At 39.2% G+C, this 26,946-nt stretch overlaps 4 protein-coding genes across 5 annotated transcripts; 3 read left to right on the forward strand and 1 right to left on the reverse strand.

Moving 5' to 3' along the window:
- The first annotated feature begins 4,298 nt into the window (after positions 1–4,298).
- On the forward strand, positions 4,299–5,150 carry LOC141441343 (uncharacterized). The gene is made up of 3 exons (XM_074106049.1): positions 4,299–4,476; positions 4,623–4,752; positions 4,990–5,150. Exons 2-3 carry the CDS (start codon positions 4,629–4,631, stop codon positions 5,148–5,150), a joined length of 285 nt encoding a protein of 94 aa, XP_073962150.1. The 5' UTR covers positions 4,299–4,476; positions 4,623–4,628.
- Positions 5,151–5,171: 21 nt separating this feature from the next.
- LOC141441338 (sepiapterin reductase-like) lies at positions 5,172–6,917 on the forward strand. Its single transcript, XM_074106043.1, has one exon. The coding sequence runs from the start codon at positions 5,172–5,174 to the stop codon at positions 5,973–5,975; it is 804 nt and encodes a 267-aa protein (XP_073962144.1). The 3' UTR covers positions 5,976–6,917.
- Positions 6,918–8,888: 1,971 nt separating this feature from the next.
- On the forward strand, positions 8,889–12,801 carry LOC141441342 (uncharacterized). The gene is made up of 3 exons (XM_074106048.1): positions 8,889–9,012; positions 10,660–10,829; positions 11,540–12,801. The coding sequence occupies exons 1-3, from the start codon at positions 8,904–8,906 to the stop codon at positions 11,642–11,644; spliced, it is 384 nt and encodes a 127-aa protein (XP_073962149.1). The 5' UTR covers positions 8,889–8,903; the 3' UTR covers positions 11,645–12,801.
- Positions 12,802–14,370: 1,569 nt separating this feature from the next.
- On the reverse strand, positions 14,371–26,462 carry LOC141441337 (mitochondrial 2-oxoglutarate/malate carrier protein-like). Of its 2 annotated transcripts, none has more exons than XM_074106041.1 (8): positions 26,353–26,462; positions 25,356–25,480; positions 23,828–23,933; positions 21,931–22,052; positions 20,520–20,693; positions 19,350–19,452; positions 18,218–18,336; positions 14,371–17,732 (listed from the first exon to the last, which is right to left on the reverse strand). In XM_074106041.1, the coding sequence occupies exons 2-8, from the start codon at positions 25,421–25,423 to the stop codon at positions 17,546–17,548; spliced, it is 879 nt and encodes a 292-aa protein (XP_073962142.1). In that variant the 5' UTR covers positions 25,424–25,480; positions 26,353–26,462; the 3' UTR covers positions 14,371–17,545. The 2 variants fall into 2 exon arrangements, with proteins under 2 accessions (XP_073962142.1, XP_073962143.1); XM_074106042.1 differs by having other exon boundaries at positions 26,349–26,460.
- Positions 26,463–26,946: the final 484 nt, after the last annotated feature.

The raw sequence follows: 26,946 nt of genomic DNA on the forward strand, positions 1-26,946 counted from the left end.
TTGATCTTAATTTCGGTATTTTTTCGGTTGAAACTGAAAAACCGAAACTTCAATTTACCACAGAAACTCGCGGAGACCGAAATTGAAACCGAATTTTCGATGATACACTAACAAAGGCATAGAATAAACTGACGTCAGTCTTTGTTTAAGCACGTTGTAAGAAGAAAAATTAAGTGTAAAATTATTGTGGGTTTCACTTGAAATATATGAAATATTGTCAAAGTTTTCACCTAGTGTGAATAACAGAACATTTTATTTATAACTGGCTATTGCCCATGACTTTGTCTGCGAGCAATTCGCTTATAACTAACTATCCCGCGGAAAGTATGCAAAGAATGCTGTGGGGGCGTTCAAGTAATACGTCACTCAATTTTCGGAGATTTTTCTGTACCCCCTCCCGCATTTATAGGCCAAGAACAACAACTGATGATGCAAATTTCCCACTTTTGAGGACATTATAGTATATACTTGCTAGAAAGCTGTAATTTTGCACGAATATATAAGTGTAAACTATGCCGACAAAATGGTACCATAAAGAACGAAAAAAAAATTTTTTTTGGTTATCTCCCATAGACGTAAAGTAGGGGTGATTTTTTTTCTCATCTAACCCTATGGTGTGGGGTATCGTTGGATAGGTATTTTAAAACCATTGGGTTTGCTAAGACGATTTTTCGATTCATTGTTTTTTTTTGCGAAATATACAACTTTAAAGTGCAAATTTTCATTAAAAATCAAGCGTCCCCCCCCCCCCCCCCCCCCCAATCTAAACCGGTGCGGCTTGAGAATTATGAGTAGTTTAAGAGTAAATAACAGCCTAAGGTATAAAATATACCTAAACTAGGAAGATTCCGTAAAACGCCAGCAAAAATAAAAATAAAAACGCCCGAAAAAAACGCTGCTTGAAAAGACAATTAAAAAGTAAAAAATAATTATGCGCTACCTAGCTGTTGCCCGCGACTTCATCTGCGTAGAATTCGTTTATCTCTATCCCGCGGGGACTATGCTGATTTCCCGCAAAATTAGCCTAAGTTAATTTAGTATAAAGTATCTAGTAATATTTTTTTATCTAAGCGTCGTCGGTGTCGGGCGGGGGCCCGCTGTCAGTAGACATATTGACTTTTTTGTAAAATCCTTCGAAATTATCCTTTTTTTAGTTTTATGCAAAATAGTAAAATATACGGCTTTCTAATCAAAGGCTGATTTTTCACGATCTGGAAGTCACTTTAACAAAATCATAATTGAGTTTCAAAGAAAAACACCTTGCGATACATAATCAATCACCACCTATGTAACTTCCAATGGGAACATCCTTAAAATGAGTTTCAAACTTCTTTTTACGTTTTCTCAAAAGTGTAATACTCATGTAATATTTAGAATGTGTAGGTTTAATTTTTTTTTTAAGTATTAGAAAGAAAGAAAGAAAGAAAGAAAAACATTTATTCGTGACATTTTTTACAAATAAAAGAAAAAGAAAAAAGGAAATAAATTTATTACAGTTTCATGATTCTTTTTGTATTACTTAGATAGCTTATTTGACGCAGATTTAGGATCTATGTTAACTCAATACCTGCCATAAGGACCCTTTTGCTACGGCGGTGCAGAACCTTTACTATTTATTTTAATAATGATTTTGTTTTTATGTGACACTCGAACTTGACAATTAAAAAACTACAGAAGACTATCGAATGATTTTTGCTTTACTTACTAGATTGATTTAGTTACATACGGATTGTCACATATTGATAAGTGTATGTATGTATGTAAACTCTTTATTGTACAAAAGAAAAGAAAAGACACAATTGACAAACTTTGAGATACTTGTACAAAGGCGGACGTATCCCTTTAAGGGATCTCTACCAGTCAACCCTTGAGTAGATGAGAGAACCTACCTATAACAAATAGAATCGAATAGGTAAAAAACAAATAAGTAGTACGAGAATTCTCATTACAGTTCAGTGTCTTTAACATTTTCTCACTCTTTGTGACCGCGACAAGCGAGGGGCGTCCGCGGGGCGAGGAGGGAGGAAAAGCGGGGCGCGGGGGGCGGCAGCTGCGTCTACTGCGACCGGTCGCCCGCTTCAAAACTGCCGCCATCACAGCTGTTATGCGCGAGTGAATTTCAACTTTAATACCTTGAGTAAGAGTTGATTTGCAGTTGTGTTTAATTCAAAACTTGCTCTACGAATTACTTCATTGTGTACATTAGAAAATGTGCTTACTGCTTGTGTGTTGAGGTTGGTATTACATTTGCCCCATTTTTTTAAAATGTGTTCCAAACTCTAACGTGAAATTTAAGTTAAGTTCGCACCTGCCTAAAACTGGCTATAGAACTGGCGGTCACGTAATTCGGTTAGCCGTTGTAATTTAACCTTTATGCGTGTAGCATATAAGGTTGTTTGCTGACGTAGGACGCTGTTCTAGTCTGGGTCAAGTCTGGTCTGTAGTTATTGTCTTTATTTTGGTGTTCGGTTGTTATGGTCATCACACCAAATACGCTAGCCGGGTGCCCCTTATTAAGCATAACATTAATTCTCCTAACATGAATTCGCATAATAGATTTGGCATAACATAATTGTGCACAACACTTATTGATGAAAGGGTTAGTGAAAAATGTGGTGAATAGAAAGAAAGAAGAGCGAAAGGATGAGTTTGACGGAAAGCTCTGATAATTTCCAATCCAATATTAAAGCGTTTTGGAAATCAAACAGACTAGGAATTCAGCGCACTCGGAGCTATCTAAAATCAGGAGCCAGTATTTTAAAAGGTGAAGAATGTGTGTTGAAAAGGTGGAAATAATTTTGAAAGTCTATTTGAAAGAGAAGACGCTCTAACACAAATACAAGCACCTGTTGAAGTGGATGAAAGTGAACCAGAAATTGATATCAGTATGGAAGAGATTATGAAAGCGCTGAAAAGTATGAAAACAGGTAAAGCTGCGGGATATGACAGGGTGTCTGTCAAAATGCTGAGGGCTGGGCAGGGTGTGGTGGCTAGTCAGTTGTACCGCCTTTTCAACATGTGTTGGAGGAACGGTCGGGTACCAGGAGACTGGTGTAAGGCCGTTATCGTGCCACTTTACAAGGGAAAAGGGTCACAACAAGACTGCAAAAATTACCGCGGCATAAGCCTTCTCAGCGTTGTCGGCAAACTGTATGCTAAGGTGATCATTGAAAGAGTTATGACAGAAACAGATGAAAGAATATGGGATGTACAAGCGGGATATAGAAATGAATGGGATGTACGGATCAGGTGTTCTCCTTACGGTGCATACTTAGCTGAAAAATATTTAGCAACAAACCAAAAAGTCTATCGCGCATTCTTAGATTTGGAGAAGGCCTATGACAATGTGATGAGGAATGAACTGTGGTGAACTGTCGGCGTTATCTGAGCATGGGGTGAGCAGTAGTCTGATTTGAGCATTGAGGTATCTCTATGAGGACTCCAGTGCTTGTGTTAGAATAAACGGAGCGTAGGTATACTGAATAGTTTAACATTCAAAAAGGTGTTAGACAGGGATGTGTAGCGTCTCCATGGCTGTTCAACCTATTCATGAATAATGAGGGCTATCGCGTATGAATTCGCCACTAGAGGCGCTAGTGAAGTGTGAGATCTCCGAAATTATGTCAAATCTCATAGTTTTTGGGTGAGCTACGCGGGTTTATTTATAATTAGAATAATTTTGTGAATATTTTGCAATATCTGAAATTAATTATGGCAAATATGCGTTCCGGAGCAATGAATGTCTGTGTTTTGAGACAGTTTTGTCTTTCGGAAACCTTTGTCCTGCCTTTTTTCCGAACAAAACGGGGACTATGCAACACTGTGGCATGCACGATATTTATATGGTACGGTTTTAAGGTATATTAAATATGATTTTATTTAATCTAAACTTTGTTTTCACGCCCGTAATAACAGACTTTCAAAACCATACTTAAAAACCTCACGCAACAGTGCGCCATCTAGTGAAACAAAAAACGATAGCCCGAGGATAGCCCTCATTGTTTGACAGATCTGAAAGATAGTGATCGTGGACTGAGAATGAAAGAGTTACTTATTGTCAAATGCCTTCTTTACGCCGATGATCAAGTATTACTTGTATGCTAATAAACGCTTACGTTTGTGCTTACGTTGAATATCTAATTTTCATAAAAATGGTTCACTCTATCTCTCTAACTTCTTTTAGTTCAGATAATCGATGACAGATGGCGTTGTAAAGTAATTTCGCCTGTCATGTTGGCTTACTGAGTTTTAGTCGCAGAGAGGATGACCAATAAAGTCTATGACGGTACGATTTGCTATATCTGTTGACTAACAAAAAAAGACGTCAAACATTACTCTATGACGTCAAATGTCAACTTAATGTTAAACTGCCATTTATTTCATTTTTACATTCCATTTTACTAGGTATTAAATAAAGTGTTTATTAACCCGCTATCTTAATAAAACCTAACCATTTGGCTTAAAGCCCCCGTACAAGTAAGTTGTTTGTTAAAACTGGGTTGATTTCTTTGTCAATGTGGGTGGTTCGATCGGCCTTGAATCTGGGTCTCTTGTAAAAAGTGTTTTGCTTATCGCGGAATCTGCGGAATATTACTGTAGAAATGCCTATTATTTAATTTCAGAGTTTGATGGATCCGTGGGGCAGCGACATTGCAGAAAAAGCTGTAGTTTCTCCTAAATTCGAAGACGATTTCAAGCCAGCGCCTGAGTCTGACAAATTATCCGATTCTGCCGAATATCTTGCTATTCTAGGTAACTATCGTTAAGTACCTTTTTAATAGGTATGGCGATAATAAATACTATTTAAATGTCTCTCTTTCGCCACTAAAGTGTAATAATAAGCGCCGGTAATTGCGAAAGTTTCTAGAATTTCATCCGGTCATTCGACACTGCTGACGGTTGTGGTTTGACGCGATTTGCTATCCGGCAGTACTCTCCCAACTACTGCGACAGCGCCACAGTTAGTAACCTATTCTTTTTGTATTCCAGAAAAGAAACTTAAATCCATCCGAGCGAAAAATAAAGTTGTTGAGAACCTATCCGCATACCGCGCGGACTGCATTGAACGGTTGATGCGAGAGGGCTGCGATTTGGACCCTGTCATCGGAGACACAGAGGAAGATAGGCTGATTGAAGACGAACCCCAGTAAACTGTAACAGAGTAAGTAACCATGGCTTCATCATCAACCAACATCAACCTATCAGGCGCGACATACTGCGTGCTCACTGGGGCCTCTCAAGGCATCGGGCGTGCCATTGCAGTAGAGGTATCCAAACTCCTGGGCCCTAATTCCTTAATGCTGCTGCTCGCACGCAACAAGGATGAGCTGGCTATAACGGCTAGCCTCTGTGAATCAGCAAATGTAAAGGTTTTGTTCAACCCCATAGATTTGTCAAAAGCATCAATCAATGACATGAATGATGTTTTAAACAAGTCTCTAGCAGGGCGGAAGGTGACAGATTTCACCACCAGTGTGATTTTCCACAATGTGGGTTCCCTCGGCAACCTGGCTGTGGAAACCTTCAGAATGGAGGATGAGAATGAGCTGAGAGAGTACTATGACCTGAATGTGTTTAAGGTTATCTCGTTAAACACCCAATTTCTAAAAATCTTTGAGGAAGTTGAGGATAGGGTTGTCATTGTGAATATAACATCCCTATGCGCTATAAAACCCATGGGGGGAATGGCATATTATTGCAGTGGGAAAGCAGCTCGGGAAATGTACTTCAAGGTTCTTGCAGAGGAGAAAAAGCATATCAAAGTCCTGAACTACTCTCCTGGGCCTGTGGAAACGGCCATGATCGACCATGTTTTAGTGGAGGCTGTCAATGATAATCTAAGGGATGTTTTTAACTCTTTTAAGAGTCAGGGTACTCTGCTGAAGCCCGAAATGACAGCCAAGAAATGTGTGCAAGTACTGCAGGCTGGGAAATTCAGTCCAGGGGAGCATGTTGATTACTTTGATAATGAATAACTCTCTTTACTACTGGAAACTTGAGCTCAAGTTCTGTTGCATATTTTCTGGGACTCATGAGCAAGGTTTAGGGGTTAGCCATAAATTACGTCATCATACACGTGTGGGGGGGGGGGAAGGTCAGGTAGTTTTTAATGCCAATAGTTTTGAACAGGGGGGGGGGGTTAAAAAATAAATGGTTTACATTGGTGTCTTACACGCAATTTATGGGTGGTCCCTTATGTCAATTCCATGGTGTGTAGCAGATCCTTGAATTCTAAACTTTCTAAGATACAAGTTCTCTAGTAATACGTAGCTTTCTTACTTATCACTTGCTAAGTGTATTTAGAATTTTTACTATCTTACTCGGCATATCCATTAGATCTGATTAAATTACTGTGAAACTTATTAATGTGATGTTCCTAGATTTTAATTTTCAGAGTTCATCTTTTAGAAAAGCTATAGTGAATGTGTTTTTTTATCCGTTTCAACAATTATATAATCGACTCGATGTTTAAGTATTGCATACATAGGGTTCTAATGACAATACGAAAAAATAAGTGAGGCATTTTGTTTTCATAGGTTTGTCATCAAATGTTGTAAGTCAAAAAAATAGGTTAACTGAAAGTTAATATATTGTGTGTTTACTGTCAAACAGAATATCTAACTACTTTTCTCAAAAAGTCTTGATAATTCACATTTCGTTGCTTATATAACACTATCGCGTAAGTAAAAAATTGGCTATAATCTAAATTGTACTGAATAATCTACCAAATGGTATATAAAACGTCACAAGGCCATTTTTTTTCTTGCGGTATTGTATAAGCAACGATTTGTATATTGCTATGGCCTAATATTCTTAAAGTTAATTATAGAAACTGTTGTCAATATAACATTCCATGTAAACCTAATATTTAAGTCTATGTATGAATGCAATTCATATAATAAATGCTTGAATCTTAACTGTGTTTTCATACCCTAATAATAGTATTTTTGTTTTATATGAGTTACATTCATATTACTTTATCAGTGACCTATGACTTTCTTATCTTTCTATTATTTTGCTATACATTTCCTTATCTTGTTGCCCAAACTATTTGGATCCGCAAAATCGATTTACATCAGCGTTGGAGGATAAATAATGTACAGTCAAGGAAAGTGAATCGCCTACCACAGTGGAAACTTTTCGTAATAAATTTCACTTTGATTGATTTCTTTGGAAAATGTATGGGATGTCAAGATGACATTAGTAGCACTACCCACCACCCTGGTACGCGATTCAATTTCCTTGACTTTACTATGTAATGATGAGCGGATTTCCACTATCCCCGGTGCTGTGATTTTTTTAGACATGCGCGCCTCGCTTTTAGCTCACGTGGCAATTCTATCCAACTTTTTAGTTCTGTGGCCAATTCAGCGTTTGTTTTCGTTTTTTCATTGCCATAGTTTGAGTAAATTGATTAATAGCACCTACTAAAAGCAGCCAAAATTTACACAGTCGTAGTTAGCTAACACATTAACGCTTATTTGAACAGGTATGACATTGTTAAATTGCGATGTTGCATAAAATTAGGGTTGTCACTTATTCTATGATGTATACATATTTTTTTTACCCGTGACCTGATAAAATGCACAGATAAGGCCAAAGGTGTATTTCACTGGTTTAGTTAGAGCCTATTTATTCTAGCAAATAATAAAGCGCGTCACACAGCAATCCTTACTAATATTAACTATCTAGGTACTTAGAAGCAAAAATAACTCTTAAGGGGCTGTTTCACCATCCATTGATTAGTGTTAACTGGCGGTTAGGTGTGATGCCGTCTCTATTTGTTTTGTTCGAATAGACGGAGACGGCATCGCATTTAACCGTCAGTTAACACTAATCAATGGATGGTGAAACAGCCCCTAAGTAGTTGGAAGGGAGACCTATGTCCAACAGTAGACATCCTACAGATAGAGGTGGTCTGCCTTTCTCTTGCCTCTTTATTTCTTGAAGCGTTGACCCGATTCAAATAAATTTGTTACGGAGATAGTTCGAGACCGATTATTTCTTTATTTACTTTTTTGAGGCAGTCGGATTTTTGATTTTTTCGTCTTCCCTCTTCATATTTTTTGTCGCAGACGCCATACCTATTGTGTGATATATCTGTACACTCCGATAGTTATGACGAATCTATAGTTATAAATAAAATACATATAGGTACGTTCATACCTACAACATTACCCTCCCTCCGCTCGGTCAGCGTCGGTTAATAATTAAAGGAAAATGGACCGAAAGTCCTATGTTTTTCATAGAAATATTATACTTACTTCGTTTATAAAATTTTACACAAAAAAAAAGGTAAACAATCTTGACGAGTACTTTTATTGAAAACGTTTTAATTTTTTTTTATGAAACCAAGAGAATTTAAATTAAATTATAATATGAATTATGTTCTTGCTATTAATTGTTACAAACAAGCTGAGATATGTGGTGCATAGGAGAAATTTGTGTCTGTATCAGTGCTGGATTTATATTTTGTATGAGTGTAGGCTATTTTATTACCGCCGCCCCATGTACCTATCTAAAATAATAATTTTCTGATCTTCTGAAATTTGCCGCCCCTAGGACGCGGCCTATACGGCCTATTGACAAATCCAGGACTGGTCTGTATTCCTGTCCAGTTGTGGTGTAGGGGTACACAGCACGGTACAGCACGCAGCACGGAATGCTCAGGACCTGGGTTCGATACCCAGCGCTGGTCTCATTTTCTGGTTTTTCTGTGCATCCATGTTTCAGTTTTGTACTTTCGATATTAATTATTACATTACATATTTGCTGTCTTATTTTTCACTTATACCTTCTTTGTATTACAAGTTTGTAATGCTAAAATAAACGAAGTGTACCTATGGTAAATATAGTTATTTTAATACTTACATAGTTGGTAACCCTGCGCATGAGGTGGCAATATGGCGTCATGGTATGCCTACGCGCAAGCGCAAAGTAAACTAGCAAGTATGCTGCAGTACAAACAGATTCTTAAAGATAACGTGACGCTTCTTGGTGTCCAGACAGAAGGTGAGGTATTATAGCTCTACTTTAGGCGAGAATAAGCTTAAATTGAAAATACAAACTGAAATATAGATGCACAGAAAAACAAGAAAAATATGACCAGCACTGGGAATCGAACCCAGGTCGGCATTCCGTGCCACGTGCTATACCGCTACACCACTGCTGGACAACGGTACAGACACGAATTTCCCGTATGCACCACATATCTCAGCTTGTTAGTTTCTTATTTAGCCACTTAAGCAGTGACGCTAGCGACATCTATACCGTATCCCTCATCGAGAAACTTTCGGCATTGGAATCTTTTTTACGTTTTGTAGGTTTTACGGGATGACCAAAAAAGTAAAAATTTGGAATTGAAATAAAAAATACAAAAGATTCCAAAAAACCAATCTTGAAAATAAGCTTTCGTAACAAAAATGAATACTAAGGTTATCTCGCTCTCGTGTTAAATTGTATATGTGTTCGAGGGACCGCACGACACGAACTTCGACTTTCGAGTTTCGCAGTAGCCCTGCCACTGTCAGGGTAGAGCAGTGAGACCCTAGGGGTTCAATTTGAGTAAATCATAATGAAGTTTTTAGACGTATATTTAGCCCCTAAAGCTTTACTGACAGAAATAAATATCTCGAGGGTCGCGGATACGAGAGAGTTGCGTTGGAAGGCGTTTCTTGGGGAGGCTTCCCTGGATCAGGGTCCGAAGCGAAGGTCGCCGGTGTTGGACGAAGGCTGGAGGCAGTAGGGGCTCCAGGGCCAGCATGCAGCAGCAGCCCTTGCATAAGAGGAAGGACAGGGGCTACGTTTCCTGGCAGCCATGTATAAGGTGTTGGTGTAAAGCGGTGATGGGTCTCTCCCTCTCTCTCTCCCCCCCCCTCTCACTCCCTCTCTCTCTCTCTCTCTCTCTCTCTCTCTCTCTCTCTCTCTCTCTCTAACTACAACAAACTATATATAATATTATGAAAAGTATGAGACTATGCCCACGTTTCTTAACCAGCCGTCGCCGTCGCGTGCCATGCACGGAGCGTCAAAAACGGTGCCGATGTATTTCTTATGGTATGATACGCCGTTGACATGTTGTAGTCTTTCTCGCGTTACATTCCGTGGCTGATACGTTCCTACGGACATGATATGGCACAGAATAAGTATTAGTACAAGTAGTAGTGGAAAGATAAGAGACACTAAGGGGCTGTTTCACGTCGGCATCACGTTTAACCGTCAGTTAACACTAAACAATGGAGGGTGAAACAGCCCCTAAGTCGAAAATTTAACTTTGTGCACTACACTAGAGCATAAATCAAGAAATAAATATCATGGGATGGGACATTTGACACCAATTGACCTAGTCCCAAACTAAGCAAAGCTTGTACTATGGATACTAGGCAACGGATAAACATACTTATATAGATAAATACATACTTAAATACATATTAAACATCCAAGACCCGAGAACAAACATTCGTGTTATTCATACAAATATCTGCCACGGCCGGAAATCGAACCCGTGACTTCAAGCTTTGTAGTCAGGTTCTCTATCCACTTGGCCATCCGCTTGTCAAAAAAAAAACATTTTAAAAGAAAAAAAAGTCATGCAATCTACATCTAGCTTAAAAAACGAACTGCAGAAGTCAACTGAGAAGGTTCCCTTTGTCTTTCCAGATGCAACAATGACGTCAGGACGCAAGAGTCTCTTCATGTTCCTGATGGGGCTGGCCTGGAAGTGCCGGTTCAGCATGCCGCTGCTGCTGAGCGGCTCCGTGGCCGTGCTCGGACACGCCTGGATGTTCCAGATACGGGTGCACACGGTGCATCGGCTGCACGATAACGAGGTGAGAGCGCGACCATCTAAAATAATAGTAGATTGTACAACATGAGCATAAAAGAAGCCATTTTACCCGAGACGTTCATATACACTCGAGCCCGTACGTCAAACGGCACGGTCAAACGTTTGCACGCCATTGCGCGTGACCGCGATTTTGTCTTGAAATCAAAGTCAAAGTCAAAATATCTTTATTCAATTTAGGCTATAACAAGCACTTATGAATGTCAAAAAAAATCTACCACCTAAATAATTCCGATCCGCATTGGCGATCCCTTACTTCAAAATTAGCGAATCTACTCTTACTGTGTTAAAAATGAAGTGGTGTTAAATACTTGTCTTGTGATGTATAGATATCATTTAATAATATTGTATAGCCGGATTCTTCTCAACACAGGTTTTTCCGAACCGGTGGTAGATTTTTTTTGACATTCATAAGTGCTTGTTATAGCCTAAATTGAATATAGATATTTTGACTTTGGCTTTGTTCGGCCACACGTCACCTCTACCTCGTCAGTAAATTCTCTAACCGTCATTGCATATTCTACCTTGCACTAAAGCCTCGTTAAAATATAAGATTTAAAAAAAAACAACCTTGCGCCTAACTACTAAATTGGTAATACATTTGGTTCAGTTCGGACTACTTTGTCAACAGTGGTCGCGGACGAAGATTGCCGACGTAACTTGTATTGATGATCCACCTGTATCTTTTAATTCCAGTTGGCATACTACGAAGACGAAGAGGAGGGTGAAGAAGAAGGCTCCTGGGAGACAGAGTCCACGGATTCATGGGAAACCATCGTGGAAGAAGTTGCCTACGGCTAGCCAGGACTTAGATAAGGCGTCTAGGCACCCGGATGGAGCAACCAGGCCATATTGTATAACGCTCTCGAAACCACCATCGAATTGACCATTTCTTTCTGTAAAATGCGCGTAGGAGTGTTTAGCTTCTGGAATGGACGCATCTGGTCGAAGTTTCGTATGTGCGATATTCTATTAGGCGATGTACGACTGTGTGACATCAGCGACATGTTATTTTATCTACACCCATATAGTAAATCCTGAATTATGCGTTCAAAATCTGTATCTTAATGAGATTTCATACATCATTACAGCACGGGGGGGGGGGCGACCACGTGCAGCAGCAGGTCGTCGCGAGCGCAGCTCGTTGGGCAGACATGCCTACCTAGGAGAGTTAATGCAGGTCATTCTTCATGGTTCTTGAACACATAGATAAAAATATTCTATGCAACTGTAAGTAATTAGGCCTTAAAACACTCATGTGACCCTATTATGAAGTTTGACTACGCCTCGTTTCAGAAACCCACACTCGTGTTTTAAGGACCCCTATTACGATACAGTTGCATAAAATACTATTTCCGAACCATTGTTTGTGCGAAGTATGACCAAGCGATGCTCGACTGTACGAAGTTGTATTCGTCCGAGGTATGTATGGGCGAAGATGCGACATTGCGACAGTGAGTATCTCAGTTGTAACTTAACTTATCTTTTTGGTAGCAGTTCCTTTTGGGGGCAATTTAACTGCGCACCGAACTACTAATATTCGTAAGCTCAAAGGTACTGTCGTACTATAATATTGTATTGTAGTATAATAAGTCGCATAATTTAACTTAGCACATCGTTACTATCGTACAGTTGCTACCAGACATTTCGGAGCGTCCAACGTGATCAAAAAGATCGAAACTTGAACTCTAAAACCTTAATAATAGAGTGCATGTTCCGTTATTTTTGACCACCTTGGCCGCTCCAAGATATCTGATGGTGATTGTACATTTGTACTGTCGGACGTCACACGACTATCACTTCGCAGAATCGCACTGTCGTTCAATAGGAATGTCGCATAATCGTACATCACACACTCGGGGTCGCACTTTGATAATGCCGCATAGAATGACGGTAGAAAGAGATGGCGAATGCCATCGCGCGCGGCGTGTTATGGTGATTTTCCAGCGAGGCGAGAAGAGACGCGTAGTATCGCGCGTTCTCCGCGGGCCGATGCGGGCGCCGCCATACAAATTTCAATTCTCGTCTCGCCTCGCCGGTGGAAAACCACCTTTAGACAATATACGGCTAAGTTCTTAAGCCCAGTTTAGACTTGCAAGAAAAAATCGTGCAAGTTGTATTACATTGTGGCGCTCGATTGACCACTACAAACTCGTTCTTTATTTTTCTTGCAAGTTTAAACGGCTTTGGATTATGTAAAAAAAAAACGGTTTTCGTGTGATCTTATGTCGGAATATTAAATAATTCAAAATTTTGGATTCCAATGAAAGGATTTTCGTTTTTTGATGCGTCTGTATCGGGAGTAGGTATGTGGCCACATTTAATAAAATATTTAGCATAATATTTTGATAGATATTAAAAAGATACTAAATTATGTAAAGCGTATCTTAATATGGCTTAATAGGTAATCGTGATGGGTGTATTGATTATATGTTTCAACAATGATTTTATAATTAATTAATCTAGTACGTTACCTGAACGTATAATCCTGAGATGCCAAAGCTATATGTATACCGTGATAATACAAAAATGTAGACAATCGTCGAACACGTGTTTATGTGTCCCTTAGAGAACTAGCTGCCATTTCAGATTCGTCGACCTACTATTTTGAGATCAAGTAGTGATTTTGATTTTAGAACTAAAATGTTAGACGAAGAAGACTTTAAATACAGTCAAAGGCGCGCACCTTCAGAATGGTACTGACTCAATTCGAAATAATGACATTTCAAAAATTACATTATTTCGATTTGAGTCAGTATAATTCTGAAGGTGTATAGATATTATCTATACACCCAGCAGTCAAATATTATGTATACGTACGTACATCTTATGGATAATGGCATAAAATTGTTTATAATCAGATTAATGATATGCACATGGAGGTGAATTATCAGATTAAGACTGCGCGGAAAAAGCATTGTTAGTTTTCTTTAGAAAAAAAAATACAATGGAGCAATTTTATTATACTGTAAAAAAACAAATTGATAATGATAACTTCCTTTTTTGAAGTCTGTTAAAAACTAGGAAAGAAAAACTGGGCGGGAATCAAACCCGAGTCCTTGTCAATCCCTGATGCGTGCTTCTACAGTAACTCTAGCGCTGGCATACATGCATAAAAATGAACACAAAAAATCGGGAAGTAAAATATCCGAGTTTTACACGTGATAAATACCACCGGGACTTATCACACTAACAAACGAGTAATTAGCTCGAAGTTTCGATCACATTACACTGTGGTATTCATTGAAAATCACGAATGTTCCATACATTATTTACGTGATGGCACTTTTTAAATCTGATTTCAGTTGCTTTGATGCTCGTTAGTTCCTTCGTTTTAGTATTAAAAAGGTCTACAAACTTTGTATAAGGAGCTATTTTTAATGAACATATTCTACCATTAAATTATAATGACAGTATTGTATTTCACGTCTATAAATCATCATTGCACTACAACCATAAAATTATTTTTAGCTGTGTAATATTCTTCTCATGATATCCCTGTATTATCCGCCTTAAAAAAACAATATATAATAATAATAGCCTTTATTAACAATCTAGTAAATACAATATTATAATTTTATTTTGGATCTTCCGACATCGGTTAAGATTCTTTACCGAAGAAAAAAACAATACTCCGCACTAATTAAAAACAATCTTACTCCTGTGAGTACACACGCCCCTGTGGGCGTACCCAGCTTCTGGCCCAAAGGGGGAGGGCAAATCACACCGTGTTTGTTTCCTCGTTCAATCAACACGGTTTGCGAGGTTTTACAAGTTTTTAGTGCCGTAAGGTACCATCAGCCAAATATGTGGTCTACCACCCCAAAAGTTGGTAATCGTTTGCATGTCACAAAAACAAGAATGCAAATCAAAATCAAAATCATTTATTCAGTAAATAGGCCGCAGTGGGCACTTTTACACGTCAATTTTTAAAGTACCTAAGCCATTTAACTAGCAAATAGACGTGTCTGTCAACTTGAAAGTACGACTTTAGCGACATATTCATTTGATAGGACCTTGTTTAAAAATTGATAGACCACTTATTTGGCTGATGGTACATACTCAAAGATGTCAATGTTTCGAAATATCATTAATATACCAGTCGCCTGTTGTAATTATGAAATAGAGGCCCTGGTCGTGGGTCAAAGCGTTTTTTTACGTAATACAAAATTAATGTTCGTACCTATTATGCTACAGACAGATATCGATAGCTTGTGGAGAATATATGGCCGCCACGATATATCGTTGTGTTGTGTGGCGGGCTTCAATACACTGTTACTGAACCAGTAAACCCCTTTGGCCTCATCTGCACTTTCCATCAGGTATAGGGTTTAATGGCTGGTCAATTTATTGTATAAAATATCATCCCCTGTGTGCCAACCACAATCATTAAAATTTAAAATGATTAAGGGCCCACGCTAGCTGGCGCGGGCGCACGCTAAGTTCGTATCGTACCGTCCCTCTCGCTCTCGTATTAAATAGTATAAGTGTCAGAGGGACCGCACGACACGAACTTCGAGTTTCGAGTTTCGTAGTAGCCCTGCAGGTACAATCCTATGCACGCAACGCGCGCAGTTAGCGCTGCTCATACATACATACATACATTGTTCAACAGGCGGCCACCCGCTTCGTGCAAACCGCGTCGGCTAGCGTAGGCCCTAAAACGTTTCGTTAGTTCATGCATTGTGAACATTATTGCCAGGGGTCGGACAAAAGATTTCAAATAGTATTTTTGATTTTCATAAACAATTATCACTTATCATTTATCAACCTCTTTATTAAACGATATGAAATTTATTTTATTCACTGAATTCCATTGATTTATTTACGATTATTTTGTTACTTCATTAATGCTACTTTGTTACTACATGTCACACGGAAGTTTAAATAAAAACATCATCTTGTGTGCAAGATTACGTCATCCGCACTTTTTGTCCGACCCCTGATTATTGCTATATATTTACATTTAGTAAATTATTGTGTAGCGGGCTGTGGCTAGTATAATAAATGCAGTTTGTTTAGAATATAAATATGTTTTTATTTTGATTTTGATATTCATCCCTGATTTCTCATTTGTGCTAGTAGCTAAGCTATGATTGAAACAAAATATTTTTTTTATAATTTAATAATTATTTAATATAAATTAATTCTAAAACTCTTACAAAACATTTTTATTAAATTGAAAAAAGTAAAGCGACTAAACATGAACAGTTACCAAATTTATACACATTTACATAGTTGAAAAAAAAACAGGCACAAATTTTTTATCTATGTTTCAGAGTTTGAGCAGGTACAGATTTATAGAAAAGTTAATCATTTGCGTTTGGTTAAAATTATTGGTTTTGGTCCATGATGGCAGAAAGAATTATTAATAATTATTATCGTATGTCATAATATATATGTCGTCTACACTTCTTTATACTCGTAATGATAGTATAAACTAAAAATGCGTATCTTGGTTGTGCTGGTTTCAAATTCGGATAGCTTTATTTCCAATAGACATTAACCTGTTTTAGAAATATTTCTATATTCGTCATCTTCATCTACAATTATACTCTATCTAACCTGACTAACTTTAAAAAAAATGTCTGCAGGGTAGGTATAGTCGAAAAGGAAATTGCTTTACCCCCCTGAAGCTCAAAGTCAGTTGTGCGATTTCAAACTATCTTCAAATGTTAAAGATTGCTGATTGAAAGAGTGCTGATTGATTGATGACGGCGAACTATCGCTAGATGGCGTTAGTATCATGAGATACGTTTGACGTTACAGTCTTGCTTCTGATTGGCTTATTTAGTTATTTAACCAATCACAAACGTGACAATGGATCTCACGATCGACGAACCTGTGACGGAAACCCTCATAACAATCCAACATGACAATCAGCTTTTTTTTCTGATATTGGAACTACAAAAACGGTAAAGCATTATCGACTTATCGATTCTCATTGATTTTGTTCTAATACAACTGTTGAAACTTTATTGATGGTTTTGATAATTCAATGGTTCAACAGCTCTATTGGAAAAAAATGGTGACAGCCAGGTCACCAGGCCCGCGTTTGCAGTAAGACCAAGCTATTTGTTCTTTTTCACGCATATTTGACTGTTGGCTCAACCAAAAGGCTTTTCCTTTAACTGGCTCTTATATTTTCAATTCGCTACTCACCCAACCAGTCGATCTTCGTGTTGTAACTGCTACTTCTTTACAGCGAAAAGTTTACACAATTAGTGACAGTTACTACATTTTTTCCGAATTGGTTGTAAGGGTAGTCTGTGGAATTGTTTCGTGCCTTTTTCAAAGAGTTGATTGCGTTCTAAAGATCGACTGTGCCTTGAAATATCTTCCTATTGCTCTACTAAATTAGGGCAGTCATTGATTAGGGTAGAGCGATATTTCTGGTACCCATTTCAACGTCGCACACGTCTTTTTAAGACGCACCAATATTTAGCTTTGTATTTGTGGTTTTAGTGCGCCTTGTTACCTGACGCTTAGGAGCAACCGCTTTACTCACCGTACCCTACACGCGCTTCTACCCTAGGGCCGGCCTTGTTAGGGTGGACAAAAGGGTCAAACCGTTACCGGGTTAATGCACCGGCTTGAGAAAATCCATATCCGTATCTTGTTGCTCGTAAAAAATTCCAGTTCCAAAGGCCACAGATTATATAACTGTGACACCATTTCTCAGGCAAATTATGTCTTTGCCACTTAAATACTGAGATACAGAGCAGTAATCTGTTCTAAGAAGATGAATGTGAAGACTGTGTGGGGTCCTATCTTCAAATACGTAGGCAGAAACCCGTTCCAGAGTCCGAAGACTCCTTCCTTCTTTACTACGTCGAAGAAGGTTCCTACTAGGCCAGCTTGGCCGCCGCCTTTTGCTGCGTTTTGTAGTCTGCAAAAGAACGTGAAAGTTAAATAATACCGTTGGTATTTATGGTTGGTATCGTTGGATTGGTCTTTTAAAAACATTAGGGGTTTGCTAAGACGATTTTTCGATTCAGTGATCTGTTTGCGAAATATTCAACTTTAGGGTGGTGGAAAATTTTGAAAAAATTCAGGATGGTAGTAAGTATATCAAACTTTCAAGGAAAACTATATAACGGCTAAGTTTGCTTGAGAATTATTAGCAGTTTATGAGTAAATAGCAGCCTAAGGTATAAAATATACGTAAACTTGGAAGATTCCGTATTAAATACGAAATCCTTAAAAAAATACTTAATTTTTTCGTAATGGTTACGGAACCCTATTTTGGGCGTGTCCGACACGCTCTTGGCCGGTTTTTTTAATCGTTAAGACTCGTTTTCTGGAAGGACCAACAATTTATTGACAACAGTGCCATCTATCGTTTATCGGCCGTACAACGTGGATGCAATATACCTTGTCTTGATCATATCGAGCGGTTGTGAGGCGGCCGTTGTGACGAAGCCGGAGATCATAGAGGAGCTGAAGTGGAGGAAGATGCCGTCGCCGAGACTAGGCAGCAGCATCTCACGGGCCTGCCAACATCACCAAGATTTTATGATCGTCATATGAAAGCGCATGCACTATAGAACCAGAGAAATAGCGGAACTACACAGAAAATGACATTCTCTGCCATTGCATTACTCGAGTAGGAAAATTATCATGACGCTTACTGTGAGAACGTTCTACGGCGGGTCAGGCAAGAAATGGTTCAATAGTAGGTACTTTTATCATATATTTTCACTGCTCCAAAGCGTAGTGATTATAATACTCTTTGCCAAAGGGCAGACCTGAGTATTTGGTAGGTATTAAGTTAATCTTGATCTCCAGTCATGCTTGGGTCTTGAGAGACGGACGGACGGACGGAAAACGAAACGATCCTCTGCTAGGGTTCCGTTTTTGCGGCCTGAAATAAGGACCCCTAAGAAGAGCTTGATATACATATACAATATATAAATAATGTTAAACTGTTACATATTTGGTGTCAAATAGGGAAATCTCACAGTAAGTGTCATAATAAATACCCTTGTCAAGCAATGCGATGTCACTATGACCTTTTCTACGAAAAGGTTCCGCAGTGGTTCACTATTCCAGGGTTTCTCAAAGTGGGGTACGCGAACCCCTAGGGGTTCGCTATTCGACGGTAGGGGGTTCGCGACAAGGTTTACGTGATGGTGGCTGCAAGACTGGCAAGATGATTAAGATTGGTTTTTGGAGTATTTTTGTATTTTTTATTTCAACTCCAAATTTGTTACTTATTTGTTTGTTATTTATTGTTGTTTGTTTCAGTTTGTATTTTCGTTGGCAAGACGATTCTTAGATTCTTACCTATATTTGCTACCTATTATTGAAATAAATAATATACCTTATATTATCACGATGATTGAAATAAAAATAAACTTAGTTTCTCCAACAGCCAGTTTTATTACCTTTTTTGGTGGGGGGAGGGGGGGGAGGTAGGGGTTCGCTGTCGTCTAGAAACTTTAACAGGGGTACGTGGAGCCATAAGTTTGAGAAACCCTGCACTATTCAGTTGGTGCGAGTGTACCTGTGCGTAAGTGCCAAGTTGTGCGCCGTTGACGACGGCTGCGCGGGAGACGGTGGCCGACACGCCGCGCATTAACGTGCCCGCGCCCTCTTCACTGACCATCCTGGGAACATTTCAATCATGTTTTTTTTTAATCCGCGATACTAGTGCGGTTACCAATGATGTCTCATCACTGGTAGCCCGGTGCTCTGAATATGCATGTTACAGATAAGGAAACATTAATTTAAAGAAAAAATTGTTTAATTTTAAGGACACTTATCGATTAATAAATATTTTTTTCATTTTCATCTTTTCAAATAACTGGATAACGAGCATGCATAGCAAGTTATTAAACTACAGCATTAACCTCCTAAAGCCCACGTCAGAATTTGAAGCTTAAGTAACGTCGTTAAGTTTGACATTAGTTTTGACGAATGTCCTAAATTTAGGACGTTGGGCCATTATGATTGTGATTCCAAATGCTTTAGACAAAAAAGCCCCCGGTCGCCCGCCGACGATGCAGCGCCAGCCTTGGGGACCAAGAGGAGCGGTCGCTGTAGGGGTCAGATGGGATAAGGGGCACCATTTTCAGTGCAAAATAAAGTTGTGTGTGATGGCGCGGCGCCTATTGAGAAGCGCAGAAGCGGTGTTTGAAAAATATTTGGCAACCCCATGCTAACCTCCACTTACAGTTATTTGCATTATCTTACGTTGGTAATACAAACATTAAATAATCAACACAATAACGGTGAGAGTATTTTAAAGAGACCGCGACCCCTTAAGGGGCAGCCGCGACCCCCCCCCCGGGGTCGCGACTCACAGATTGAAAAACAGTGGTGTAGACATTCTCGCTCTACCTCGATTAAAGGGCTAGAGCCGGCGATGAATGGTATTTCCAAGGATATGACGACCACACACACACAAACATCACGCCTGTATTCCCAAATAGGGAAGGCAGAGCACACGAAACGTTACTGTTTCGGAGCCACTTTAAGCAATTTTAGGTTTTAAATTTGACAAAAACGGTATCTAGGTAGGTGCTAACCTGAGTAGCCTGTCGACTACGGTATACCTTAACCTATATCCTCAGTCGCCTCTACGACATCCACGGAAGAAATGGAGAGGTGTAATTCTAATCCGACACCACACGGGGACATGCTGAAATTATTCACGCTGTTGCGACTTACGCACCTTCCGAGTGCATTAAACACGTTGGTGTAATTCCTCCGCTGCTCGGGCGGCAGTCTGCCGTCCGCCGTCATGCGGATCAGCGCCACTTCTGCGGGGTTGCCGACGACAGCCCCGATGGCGCCCGCTGTGATGCCGGTCAGCAGCTTGGCTCCGAAGTTGGGTGTGCCGTACGCTCTGCGGAAGGATGAGGATTCAGTTCGGTTGCACTCAGATTGAACCCGAAGACTCATTGGTGATTAGGGTTGCCACCTTTTTAGGGTTCCGTAGCCAAATAGCATTAGCGGAACTTATGTATTCATGTCTGTCTGTCTGTCTGTCCGTCCGTATGTCACAGCCATTTTTTTCCGAAACTATAAGAACTATACTGTTGAAACTTGGTAAACTAAGTAGATGTATTTTGTGAACCGCATTAAGATTTTCACACAAAAATGGAAAAAACAATAAATTTTGGGGGTTCCCCATACCTACTTAGAACTGAAACTCTAATTTTTTTTCATCAAACCCATACGTGTGGGGTATCTATGGATAGGTCTTCAAAAATGATATTGAGATTTTTAATATAATTTTTTTCTAAACTGAATAGTTTGCGTGAGAGACACTTCCAAAGTGGTAAAATGTGTGCCCCCCCCCCCTGTAACTTCTAAAATAAGAGAATGATAAAAGTAAAAAAAATATATGATGCACATTACCACGCGAACTTCCACCGATAATTGGTTTAATTAAACGAGAGTAAGTAGTTTTTTTAATACGTCATAAATCGTAAACAGCAATTTACCTTTCATTCAATCAACTCAAAAATAAAAAAATGTGTACGGAACCCTTAGTGTGCGAGTCCGACTCGTACTTGCCCAGTTTTTCTTGTACAGTTAAAGTACATTGGTTATTATATTATAGGTCAGAAAAAAGTACAATTTATTTTTCTTTTTTTTTTAAGGCATAAATACCATTTTAATAAGTCATAAACATTAATTAAAAAGGAACAATTGAGGTTACACTAAACTATCCTAAAAAAATTTAATTATATATAGGTACAGTTCCCCCAAGTCTTGTCCCTGAGGAAGAGTGCCCATAAGGCTGGCTGCATTTCCGCGCTGGATCGTGATTCCAATAATAATTTGAACGTGTGTGCTCCACCTGTACCCTTAGTGTATTTTTTCGGTCACAAAATACGTCTCGATCGCGTTTGCGTTAAAATCTTAATTTGTATGGAAACACGAACAGCGCCTCTAGCGGCACGTTTGCGCAACAACTTTTGCGAGTGTAGGTCTGCTTGTCAAATGAACGTAAACTATTTCGACTCGACTAATCAAAACGAATGGGGATGCCAGATGTTTCAGGTTACGCGGGATTCTCCCGAATTTTAGTATGTCCTCCCGACTCCCAACAAAGTCAAAAAAAGTACTCAACTCACGCTGTGTAAAGATCCGTGATGTAGTTGAAGCAGCCCAGCCGGCCGGTGGTGTAGGTGGCTTGGCGGAACAGAGCGGCCGACAGCCCCGCGTACAGACCGGTGAAACCGTTTGTGTTTATCACCTAAATAAATAAACACACTTGACATGAATTGACCTAGACCTAGACTATGGATACTAGGCAAACGAGGCAACGGATAAGCATACTTATATACTTAGATAAATACATACTTAAATGGGCCAGTCAACTTTTTTACCGACACTTTGGGCGTCTCCTGCGTTACCAAAATTGTCTCTGGCGTTACCAAAAAATCGTACTTCCAACAAGATATTTCACGGTTCAATAATTTGAGCTTACGTAGCATGGCATGTATTCATGTACACCATCTATTAAATTACAGAGAAGACATGTTTAACTACTTGCAAAAATCTGCAATTGTTTGAAAAATTTCGCGGACAGATTAATGTCGATAAAAAAGTTGATTGGCCCAAATACATATTAAACATCGAAGACCCGAGAACAAACATTCGTATTATTCATACAATCGACGGCCGGGAATCGAACCCGGGACATCAAGCTCCGTAGTCAGGTTCTCTAACCACTTGGCCAACCGGTCGTCCAAACCTAGATGAAGCAATAAGAAAATCCACATAAATAAAAATCAGACGTTACGGTATACGTGTGACTGGCAGTAGGACAAACGTTTTTAACCCCTGAAGCTGACCTAACCAACAAAAAGTTTGAAACCTCCGACCTTGTCACTTCAAAGTTCAATACCTCAAAAACGGCTGAACTGATTTTGATGAAACATGTCTAAGAACCATCGCTAGGAAACATGCTTTCAAATAAAAAAATCGCGTTCAAATCGGTTCACCCGTTTAAGAACTACAGTGCCACAGACAGACACACACTGACACACAGCGGGCCAACTTATAACACCCCTCTTTTGCGTCGGGGGTTAAAAATGAAGAGGATCATACATACACTATCGAATAAAGTGCATCGGCACCGTAATCGCATATAAATAAATGACAATGACCGGTGACATTGTCACATTGAAATGTAAATATTAAGTAGATGGAATTAGGGTTGCCACCGTAATTAAAATAATCTTATGTACACTCGAACCAACAGAATGGTGGCCCACTGTGGAACCTTTTTGTAGAAGAAGTCATAGTGCATTGCTTGACAAGTAATTTATTATGACACTTAATGTGAGAACGTTCTCGGTGGGTAAGGAATCAAATGGTGGTTCTAATCAAAAGTATCTCGTTACATGTAGGTATGTATTGTAACGCTTATTGTACCATCAGCCAAATATATGGTCTACCACCCTAAAGTTGATAATCATTTGCATGTCATAAAACAATAATGCCAATAGACGTGTCTGTCAATTTGAAAGTTCGACTTTAGCGACATATTCATTGGATTGGAACTTGTTTAAAAATTGATAGACGATTTATTTGGCTGATGGTACATAAAACATAGAGTAAGAGACAAAGGCGAACTTATCCCTTAAAGGGATCCCTTCCAGTTAACCTTTGAACGACATGTACTTAACCGGTATACATCGAATTTATTATGATTTCGCTATCCCAGTTTTCGCATACAAAAACTGTTTTGATTGAGATGGCGAGTGTCAGAAACGTAAGACAGCGGGCCTACTCCGAAGCTCGAAAATCGAAGTTCGTTTCGTATCGTTCCCTGCCGTCGCGTTCAGAAGTGTAAACGCGAAGTTTAAAAGTGTCAGAGGGACCGAACGACACGAACTTCGATTTTCGAATTTCGTATTAGCCTTACTGTTATTTGATTGCGATCGCGAGTTTCGCGAGATCAGAAACGTTACGCAATAGATCCTCCGAGTTAATTGTACAGTGGGTTCCGCTGGTTTCCCTTACCTCTCGCCCCATTATGAGGGCGGTCATGTCCTTGCCCGCGGGACCCATAAGCTGCATGCGCGTTTTGATCAGGTCCATGGGTTGGACTATGCATGTCGCCATCATGCTGGAAAATAATTAACGTATCGTATACTACTTACGAAGCCGTGGTGGTAGAGTGGTTTGACCTATGGTCTCTCAAGCAGAGGATCGTGGGTTCAAACCTCGGCTCGCACCACTGAGTTTTTCGAAATTCATGTGCGAAATTACATTTAATTTACCACGAGCTTTACGATGATGGAAAACATGATGATGATGATACTATTTACAGTAGGTGCTGATAAACTTGAGCATTCACTTGTAACTAGGCTTGCCATTCGGAAAAACGAAATGTCATGAAAATCCTGATATCTCCCTATAAAAGTCCTGACAAAAATCTATGTAAGAGAGATTTGGCGTAGCTTAAACGACGCACTTGAGTTTTAACTTAAGGTAAAATTAAATTAAATTGTTTTAAAATGTATGTCTGTGTAAAATTTGTATTAAATTCCTGACGAATGGCAACCCTACTTATAACAGAACATCGAGCAAATCGAAGTTCGTGTAGTTCGGTCCCTCTGACACTTATACTATTTAATACTAGAGGGAGAGGGACTATTCTATTCTATTTTCGAGCTTCTGAGTACCTAGCTAGGCCCTCAGACTGCACCAAATTTTTGCGCCATACACACGGCATAGTTTGTCGTAGCGATCTTCGTATAATTACAGTGGTGGTCAGCCCCGGATCTACGTTTGTTTCGAACCGGGGCAAAACCTTGATGGTGGCGTCCCCTGCCTTCAGTGTTTGAGAAAACTGTTAAAACTACCAATGAGTAGCACATTTCTTCTTTTCTTCTTCATTTCTTGTCTCAAGGATTTGGCACCCCCATGAAACTGCCGCCCGGGGCAATCGCCCTGGTTTGCCCCCCCTTAGTTCCGGGGCTGGTGGTTGTGAGTTTAATTATAGCCCTAGCTCATCCATTCCGATACTCGATTTACCTATTCGAATTTTGATATTGTTCGGTTGGACGGTACAGTTTTAAAAAATCGTACGAAGCTGCAGAGCTACTACGAACTTCGATTTTCGAATTTCTTAGTAGCCCTTCTGTTTTCTCAGACACACGATACAGGGGCATAGGTACGAGATACGAGTACCCTAGGGCCAAAGAGGCCATAGCCCGGGGCGGCAGGCTGCGAGGGGCGGAGAAGTCACCTACTGCAAGTTTTTTTTCTTCAATTAAATACTTACTTCATCGTCACCTCAGTAATGGAGCGGCAAAGCTAACTGGCCCGGTGCCAGTCGAACGGTGCAATCTGCAAGGCTACTACGAAACTCGTAACTCGAACTTCGTGTCGTGCGGTCCCTCTCGCTCTCGTATCAAACAGTGTAAGTGTCAGAGGGACCGTACGACACGAACTTCGAGTTTCGAGTTTCGGAGTAGCCCAGCTGATCGTTCGGATTTTTCGTAGCGTTTTTGGGCCTTACTAGGTTTCAGTACTGTGCACTCACCCGCTCGATCCGCCCAGTAGGAAGCGCATGTACGGCGGTATGGCCTTTGGCTTAGGCCTGTCTCCCATGGTGGCGGTTTATAAATGTTCCTGGTACATTTGTGCTGGTTTAAACTTATCCGGCTTCTGTAGATAAACGTGAATTGGTTATATTTTTGTGTTGTTGTTTGTTTTTGATTGATTTGCGATAAAACTATGGACATGGCTAGCTGTCAGGTAAAGGTATAGAGATTGAAAAAATATTAGCAAAAAGGTAATTCGTTTCATGTTATTTTCTTTCTTTCCTATATTAAAAAAAATTAACAACCGAATCTGTAGACCTGAGATTTTTAGGTAAAAGGATCTTTAGGTCTTTTAGCAGCGGTCTATTTAGTCATTTGATTTTTTTCTTGCTGTAACTAATTTACTTTCGTATTTAATTGTAGGTAATTTTTATTTAGTAAAAACTTATAATTTTAATTTATATAGGTGTCAGTAATTTAGGGACATACAAGAATTGCTCGTTTAAAGGTATTGGATAGAATTTGTTTATCTATTCTACTCCCGAAGTACCTATACTTAAGTAACATATAGTAACAAAATTTGCAAAACTTAACCGGCCTTTATAATGTTTGCGTGATAGAGTTACTAACACACCACACATACAGGGAGACTCACAAAGTTTCACTCTTATATTAGTTTAATAAGAGAAATGAATGTTTTATGACTAGCATTTGGAGTCAAAGAATAGGTAATAATTTAACTGTAAATAAAATAAATATTTTTCCTTATTAATAAATTAAATGAAAACCTCCGTTGTCTACTAACAGGGTTATCAGCGCTATACTATATATATTTGTTTTTGTTTTTTATTTTCGAATTTCAATGTTCTTCCACTTGTATCGTATTAGTAATCAGTGGCCCAAATATTAGTTAAATTATATTGTAGGAATTTTTCAACATGTCATTTTTATAATAAATAAATCGAATAATTAAATAATTAATAAAAACATACTTACACGGCAGAACCACCGTAAACAAAACATATATGTATGTTTTTATCTCGGTTGGATCGATCGCACGAGACACCGCCGCTGCGCAATGTCATCGAAATGACACTATACTTAAACTGTCGCTGCAAACTGAGTTGGTAGAGCCCTGGTAGAGCCCATGCATGTTAGGCAAAATATCCAATATGTGACTTTGTACTGTATTTATATAAAGTTAGGACTGCTTATATTGAGTATTGGCATACCGGATGTGGCCTGTAATATGAGCAAATAATTAAAACATAGATCGTACTTTTGAACATGAAACTACCGTGAGACTCACTCATATTAAATATAATGACCCGGATAACTCACGTCTTAAATCGAGTTTAGCTCGACATGTTTCGGGCTAATCCCTAGCCCTTCGTCTTTGGAGCAACGCGACCAGCGGCTGCTGCAACACGCGCGAGCTAAACTCGACGGTAGTTTCATGTTCAAAAGTACGATCTATGTTTTAATTATTTGCTCATATTACAGGCCACACCCGGTATACATATGCCAATACTCAATATAAGCAGTCCTAACATTATATGAATACAGTTTAATATAGATCGTACTCTTCAA

Source organism: Choristoneura fumiferana, chromosome 23, assembly GCF_025370935.1.
Source record: "Choristoneura fumiferana chromosome 23, NRCan_CFum_1, whole genome shotgun sequence".
NCBI lineage: Eukaryota > Metazoa > Arthropoda > Insecta > Lepidoptera > Tortricidae > Choristoneura > Choristoneura fumiferana.

Coding starts and splice junctions, on each gene's coding strand:
- LOC141441338 (XM_074106043.1), top strand. CDS start 5,172: ATGGCTTCATCATCAACCAACATCAACCTATCAGGCGCGACATACTGC.
- LOC141441337 (XM_074106041.1), bottom strand. CDS start 25,423: ATGGGAGACAGGCCTAAGCCAAAGGCCATACCGCCGTACATGCGCTTC. Junction 22,053..23,827: donor CCCTCATAATGGGGCGAGAG/GTAAGGGAAACC, acceptor TTATTTATTTAG/GTGATAAACACAAACGGTTT. Junction 20,694..21,930: donor ATCACGGATCTTTACACAGC/GTGAGTTGAGTA, acceptor ATCCTTCCGCAG/AGCGTACGGCACACCCAACT.
- LOC141441343 (XM_074106049.1), top strand. CDS start 4,629: ATGGATCCGTGGGGCAGCGACATTGCAGAAAAAGCTGTAGTTTCTCCT. Junction 4,753..4,989: donor CGAATATCTTGCTATTCTAG/GTAACTATCGTT, acceptor TTTGTATTCCAG/AAAAGAAACTTAAATCCATC.
- LOC141441342 (XM_074106048.1), top strand. CDS start 8,904: ATGGCGTCATGGTATGCCTACGCGCAAGCGCAAAGTAAACTAGCAAGT. Junction 9,013..10,659: donor TCTTGGTGTCCAGACAGAAG/GTGAGGTATTAT, acceptor TTGTCTTTCCAG/ATGCAACAATGACGTCAGGA. Junction 10,830..11,539: donor ATCGGCTGCACGATAACGAG/GTGAGAGCGCGA, acceptor TTTTAATTCCAG/TTGGCATACTACGAAGACGA.